Source organism: Mastomys coucha, unplaced genomic scaffold, assembly GCF_008632895.1.
Source record: "Mastomys coucha isolate ucsf_1 unplaced genomic scaffold, UCSF_Mcou_1 pScaffold3, whole genome shotgun sequence".
Classification (NCBI taxonomy): domain Eukaryota; kingdom Metazoa; phylum Chordata; class Mammalia; order Rodentia; family Muridae; genus Mastomys; species Mastomys coucha.
This window is the reverse complement of record NW_022196909.1, coordinates 11,149,108-11,156,103: the sequence shown is the minus strand read 5'-3', so window position 1 is coordinate 11,156,103 and position 6,996 is coordinate 11,149,108. Positions and strand designations below refer to the sequence as shown.

At 54.7% G+C, this 6,996-nt stretch overlaps 1 protein-coding gene across 2 annotated transcripts in view; it reads right to left on the bottom strand.

Annotated features, from left to right (window-relative positions):
- Positions 1 to 6,996, bottom strand: part of Unc5b (unc-5 netrin receptor B) — a 71,161-nt gene that overhangs the window by 12,945 nt on the left and 51,220 nt on the right. Inside the window, exons 3-8 of one of the 2 annotated variants that reach the window (XM_031347245.1) lie at positions 5,342 to 5,485; positions 4,924 to 5,027; positions 3,815 to 3,995; positions 2,426 to 2,593; positions 1,659 to 1,823; positions 1,420 to 1,452 (exon numbers count right to left, since the gene is read on the bottom strand). In XM_031347245.1, coding sequence (XP_031203105.1) covers positions 1,420 to 1,452; positions 1,659 to 1,823; positions 2,426 to 2,593; positions 3,815 to 3,995; positions 4,924 to 5,027; positions 5,342 to 5,485 — 795 coding nt within the window. The remainder of the gene's footprint in view (positions 1 to 1,419; positions 1,453 to 1,658; positions 1,824 to 2,425; positions 2,594 to 3,814; positions 3,996 to 4,923; positions 5,028 to 5,341; positions 5,486 to 6,996) is intronic. The other variant, XM_031347247.1, reaches the window with a different exon arrangement.

Below are 6,996 nucleotides of genomic sequence, written 5' to 3'. Positions count from 1 at the left end.
GGTGAGAGGTGGAGCAATGGATGGAGAGGTGGTGAGCAGATGGCAGCAAAAAGAAAGATGGGACCCGGGGAGGCCACAGCTCAGCTACACCGCCTTCCTCCAGCAGGGGGCTGCGGTTGCAAATTAACTACTCACTGGGTCCACAGATCATTCTAAAAGGATGGAAATGTCCTGTCCCCTTCATCCTGGGTATGCTTAAGTAGACTTATGTGGCTACTGACGGACTGAGATGGGACCTGTGCAACTGAGGAGCTGTGTTTCCTAATGAACTTAGTTTTAATTAACTGAAATATGAATTTTAAAAGCCATCCGGGCGTCTAACACACCAGCCAGCTGGGGCACAGGAAAGCGAAGGCCACCTGACAGCTGCTCCTTGACCTAACTTCTTTTGCGAGCGCTAAGAAACACCTGTGCATCATTAAAAAAAAAGGGAATTCTGGGAGAGGTAGCCTGAGGTCCAGCTTGGCCTCCTGCATCCTTGGGCGAGCCTACACCCATGCCCCGTAGCATGGGAGGCCATGGCCTCCTGCACTGGAAACACTGTCTCTATACCTCACCTCGACAGTCTCACTTGGGCACCCCCAACCCAGTGTCCTGGCAACCTGGGAAGCGCTAGATTCTTCCTCAGGGCTGGGCTCCTACTTCTCTGGAGGCTCCTGTCCCAGCAGGAACAGGCTCATCCCTAAGCTCGGCTCCACACTCTAATGTCCACGCTCACACTGGGGGGGGCACTTGCTTGGCGATTTATACTCTCTAAATCAGCCCCAGGCCTGGCCTCTCAGTGAGTTGAAGACTTCCCAGCAGAGTTTACGATTCCAGAATGATCTAGAAATTGCTCTTTAATTATCATGGGCTGGTCTGAAGGAGAAGCTGTGTTGCCCTGATATTGCTGTCATAGCGGTAAGGGCTCTTGGGGTGGGAGGAGAGACCTCTGGGACCTGACTCAAGGAAGCAGCACTCTGACCAGGGTTAAGTTGGGAGGTGTGGCCCGGTTGCTAGGGATAGATATGGTGTGGTGCACAGAAGTAGACAGGCATGTCTACCAGCATGTCCCAGAGAAGAGGGACAAAGATTAAGTCCACCGGCTTTGGCCACAAAAATATCTGGGTCCTGGCTGTGCCACTCCCTGGTTTGCTCCCTGGATAGGTTTCTCTCTGCTCTGAGACTCAGTTTCCTGTTCTGTAACGGGGGGGGGGGTGGTGGAAGGGGGAGTCCGGGACCTTTCTGTCAGCCGAGAGTTTCATTGCCTCTCCATGACAGGAATGTGGCAGCATGCATGAGGTGCAGGGATCCTATGGGGTTTTACTGGGAGGAAACAACATCAACTCTCCCTGCCTTGGGGCCCCACACCCATGAAAGCCAGCCAAGGAGAGCCAGGAATCCCCAGAAGAAAGAAGAGAGGCATGAAATGGGACTTACGGTGGCTTTTAGGGTCGTTTAGAGTTCTCTGATCTGTCAAGGGAAATAAAGGGAAAGATGATGACCCAGGTGACAGAGAAAGGGTGGCAGAGGAGGTGATGGGGGCGTGGTATGGATGAGATGAAGGGCTGGCATGGGGGTGGGACAGAGGCTCTAGGGCTGCTCTGCTCAGGGTGAGCACAGTGGACTAAGGCTGGACCAGGGCAGAGGGGCCTGTCACCCAACTCCAGAGCACTCACTCAGCACACACAGCCCATCGGTACAGTTCTTGGAATCAAGTAGTGTCCCGCTGCAGTCGCGGCCTCCGTTCTGGGGCGGCGGTGCCATGCACTCGCGGCTGCGCCAGTGCGCACACTCGGTGCTGCAGGCTGACCATTTGCTCCACTCAGTCCACGCTCCGTCCACTGCAGGAATGGACACGCAGTTACGCATTCAAGCGGGAACATGGAAAGAATTAGCATACACGTACGTACATACGTATGCACGCCAATCAATACCATATCCCCCACAGCCTTGGGCTGGGGACAGTTAAGATGCACTCAGTAGACAAGGATAGAGATACTCAAGGTTGCTGGCACAGAGAGAGAGAGGGAGGGAGGGAGGAAGGGAGGGGAAGAGAGAGAGAGAGAGAGAGAGAGAGAGAGAGAGAGAGAGAGAGAGAGACCGAGACCTAGACCTGTACGAGAAAACAGTCACTCGGTCACAACCAAGCACAGGCACAGATGGGCAGAAGAACCCAGAACCAACGGGCATCTCAACAGATAACATGCAGGGAGCTCTCTCTGGGACCCTAGCAGTTCCTGAGGGCAGACTCAGCCCTGTCCAGCTGCAGCTCACTGCCTCTGATCCCAGCTCCCAAGCAGCCTGGGACAGAATCAGAAACCAGAGACCATAGAGTACCCCGAGGACCCGGGCTCTGCACTCTTTGCTACTGGGAGAAGGTTCCGTGCCAACACTATACATATCCCATAGGCAGAGGAGCCTGGGTAGGCTTGTGGCTCCTAACCTGGGCACACGGTGGTGCAAGCCGTCTTCTGGAAGGCCTGTCCTTCACAGAAGGCACCTCCATTGAGCGGGGCTGGGTTGGTACAGGTCCGGGTACGCTTCTGCCAGCCTCGGCCGCAGCGATTGGAGCAGGGTGACCACTCTGCCCAGCTGGACCAGCCTCCATTCACTGTAGGGATGGGCCATCGCATGATTAACATGGATCTGGTTTCCTCCAGGTTATCTTCAGCCCATCACCCACCTTTACTAACCCAGCCACTCTGGTTGGAACCATTCACCTGTGGGGCTGGGCACCAAGACACTACTATCTCATCCTGGCCAGTTGTATAGTGATGCAGTAAAGTTGCTAGAGGGATAACACCTAACCATGGCCACCCAGTGTATGATGGGGTACCTGGGATTTGGCTGGAACTAAATCTCAGGCTGACTCCCTACTAAATTTCAGCTACCTCCACTGTGGTCTTCCCGTCTATCCTTGGGCCCAGAGAGAGCAGCAGGCAGGCCTGGATAGCATCCTTTTATTTGGTTTTGGTTTTTCGAGACAGGGTTTCTCTGTGTAGCCCTAGCTGTCCTGGAACTCACTCTGTAGACCAGGCTGGCCTCGAACTTGGAAATCCACCTGCCTCTGCCTCCCAAGTGCTGGGATTAAAGGCGTGTGCCACCACCGCCTGGCTCTTTTTTATTTTTTTTTAAAGATTTTATTTATTTATTTTATATATGTGATGAGTACACTGTAGCTGTCTTCAAACACACCAGAAGAGGGCGTCAGATCTCATTACAGATGGTTGTGAGCCACCATGTGGTTGCTGGGAATTGAACTCAGGACCTCTAGAAGAGCAGTCAGTGCTCTTACCCACTGAGCCATCTCTCCAGCCCCCTGGATAGCATCCTTATCTCTTCTGGAACAAATGACTTGTCTGGCTGGCTGCAACCTTGCCTTGGGACTAACTCAGGAGAATTGGGTCTTTCTTTCTTTTTTTGTTTTTGGTTTTTCAAGACAGGGTTTCTCTGTGTAGCCCTGGCTGTCCTGGAACTCACTCTGTAGACCAGACTGGCCTCAATCTCAGAAATCCGCCTGCCTCTGCCTCCCAAGTGCTGGGATTAAAGGCGTGCGCCGCCACTGCCCTGCTGAATTGGGTCTTTTTTTAGAGAGGGCCAAGGTGTCCTGAGAAGTAGGGAGTGCGCCCAGAGAACTGACTTGGCCACCTATCTTTCTGGGTTGCCTCTCCATACAGTTTAGGGGGCCCAATGGCCTCCTGGAGGTAGTGGTGGTAGGGTGTGTGGGGAGGGAGGGGGCCTATTACTTCAGGCCTCCCTACAGTGCCCGAGAGCTCCCACCAGAGGGCACCCAGGATAATCACAGCCCACGCCAGCAAACACCCATCCACACCATAGACGATGACTGTGGCCGTGGTGCTCCGGCGCTTGGCCACAATATTCTTAGCCACGCAGGTGTAGTTGGCTGTGTCTGAGAGGCGCGCCTGGCGGATGATGAGGTTGTGGTCAATGGTGAGCAGGAAGTTAGTGTCCTGAGCAGGGTCGATGACATCTTCATTCTTGAGCCATTCCACCTGTGGAGGGAGGGGGGGCGGTGAAGACTCATTGTCTGCCAATGGACACTGGGGATGGGCCTCCTGCAGAGGGATGGAGGGGTCCAAACATAACTAGAACAGAGGTCCTGCCTGTGTCCACACCTATACCTAGGTTCACCCCCGGCAGCAACAGGTACCGGCACCGCTGTGGGGAACATCATTTACCAGCTGAGCGATCTTAGGGGAGCCAGGGCCTCAACATTACCAACTGTAAAGTGGAACATGAATGGCACCCACCCATGGGGCTCAGATGAACGCGACCTGCTGGGCTCAGAGCGGTACCAAGCAAGCATAGGCTGCCCTGTCTGACCCTCCCTGTGTTACTAAAAGCAGCAGGACCCTGGGTTCAGTCCTCAGCGCCGCCACTGACTGGCATTCATAACCCCATCCCTCTCATCTCTAAACGGTGGCCGTGCCCACACTGCAGGGCTGCTGAGGAGATCAACGCCCAACAGGTGGCAACCACCACTCAGGGGCTCACCTTACCCCACCGCTTAGGAGGGCACACGCAGAAGAGGCCAAGTGACCAGTACAGAAAGTTTAGGGGCTGGACAGCTAAGACATGAATGAGAGGCCCATCCTTTGGTACAAGGCTACATATCCCCTGTGAACACCTAGATCAGCGTAGGGTGGGGGTTGGGGGGGGAGAGGAAGGTGGCTTCAGCTAATGGAGTGAATAAACGCCTGGACACACCCACCCGAAATCCAGTGGTATCTACAAGTGTGGTTTCTTGGGTCTATGTCAAGTAGGGGAGTCAGAGACCAAGACCCTTCCTGGGAGGCTGTCTCTACGGAGGGATGGGTAGGGTCCGGTGTGAATGGGGTTCGGAAGGACAGGAGGGACCCCAGGAAGTCTGGAGCTGCAGCAGGTAAATACCCTACCCGGCTGGCCACGCCCCCTCCTCACCTCTGCCACAGGCACTCCCTCTGGTGGGCGGCACTGCAGAAGGACCTCATGATCCATGGGCACTTCCTTGGCCAGAGGCTCCTGGTCAAAGTTCTTGCGCAAGTCTGAGGGAGAAGAGTTCCAAGAATATCAAGGGATTGGCGGGTGTGAGCATGAAATGCCCACCGCGGCCACTAGGGGGCAGGGCATGCCTAAGGAACTGCTTACAGCATCCCTTCACCTGTGGAAACAGGGTCCCCCCTCCCTGACTCTGGGACCTTGCCTGGAATCCTCCAGCATCCTTTCGCAGGTGGTAAGGGCTGCTGGAAACCCGGGAGCCTGAGGAGGCCTGGCCCATGTCCTCTGGCATACCGTGGAGGGTATTTCTCTTTCTGACCTCAGTGGGGAGGTGGGGTGGGAAAATCAGGGAGACACATACAGGCAATGCGGATGTAGGCTCGGCGACTCTTGGTGGTTCCCGAAGAGCTCCAGGCCACGCACTGGCACCAGTAGTCCTCGAGCCCGAAGAGTTCCTCCACTTGCTGCCTCGACACCTCGATCTGCACCTCTCGCACCCGCAAGCCTGGCCAGGAGAGGACGGTCCTCAGTGGCGAGGGAAGAGACCACCTCCCATCTGTCCGAGCCTGTAGAATCCCACTGGCTTCCATCTGGGTCTATCTATAGCCATTCCCAGGGGCAATATGAAAAACAAAGCCTGCCTTCTAGGCCCTCAAACCCATTACCACCCAGCTAGCCTCAGCAAAAAGACCCAGGTCCTCCGCACAGCCTCCAGACCTCCTCATGTAGCCACGGGCCACCGTACAGCTTCTCCTGTCTGGAACTCTCTGCCCCCCTGTACGCCCAGAGCACTTCCAGTTACCAGCAGGTTGGCTAGCTGCTAGTCCAGGCCGAAACCACAAGTAGGGCTGTCCACCTCATCCTTGTCATGGCTGTCATGGCATGTCCCATGCATGGGCTGAGAGATCTCTGTCACTATACACAGCTAATGGGGACAACAGCCCCAGATCCCAGGGCTGACAGGTACCATGGGCCCCTGACAGGAGCAAGAGCCATGCTGTCTCTGTTACTAGGAACCATGGGATTTTTTTTACTGCCAGCACGGGTCAACATCTGAGACCCCAGCAGGCAAACTGTCTCTTGCTTGGACTAGAATTCATGGCTGGTCCTGACTGGGAGAAGGAACTCACAGGCCAAAGAAAGACTGGTTGTAAGAAGCCAGGAAAAATCCGTAAAAAATACAGAGGTGTTTGGCAGGGCCCAGAGGGTCCTACTCTTCGGCCTGGCTGGCACTGTTTGTGTGACATTTTATGGCCTCCCCACTGGAACCTCCTGCTAACAGAGGGAAGGACACAGGGCCCAGAGAGGTTGTGCCAGTCCCACAGTCCCACAGCCAGAGTGATAACGCCTATTAGCATCAGGGCCTCCAAAGCCCGTGAAGTCAAATGGGTGGGCCTCAAAGACCTGTTGCCAGGGCAATAGCCGCCATATTCCCAGAATCCATTGGGCTTACCTCCCACCTTTACCTGCGGCCAGAACCCATATATATACAAGGGGAACATTCCTCTTGTGCCCCCTCTCTCTCCCTCTTCTCTCTCCACTACTGCCCCCTCTCCCCTTCTCAATTAAACCTCTCACACGTGGAACTGTTTGGGCCTAGTGTGTGGTGTGTCCTGACACGGGCCACCGTTCTAACACATCAATGTCCGGATGGTGGACTAGGTTGTTCTCTTCTATTTATTAAGAGAGGGTCTCACTGCGTGGCTGAGTTGTCGGGCAAGTACCATCACAGGGACTACTCAGTTGGGCTTGCTTTGTTTTGCTTTTAATTCTTTTCTTTATCACATTGTAGATGAGAATGGAATTTCAAGGGTTTTTCTTTTTTTTTTTTTTTTTAATTTCAGAACCTCTAACACCAAGCTCACACCTACACCTGCAACTGAGCATTCTCAGGAGCAGCGCTCACCCAGCGCTGGTTCCATCTGGGTCTGGGTCTGGGGCCTTCCAATCTGGGTGGGCCTGAAACCAGGCCAAGCAGAAATTAAAGGAGAGAGTAGGTTGGGGGCGGGGGGGGGG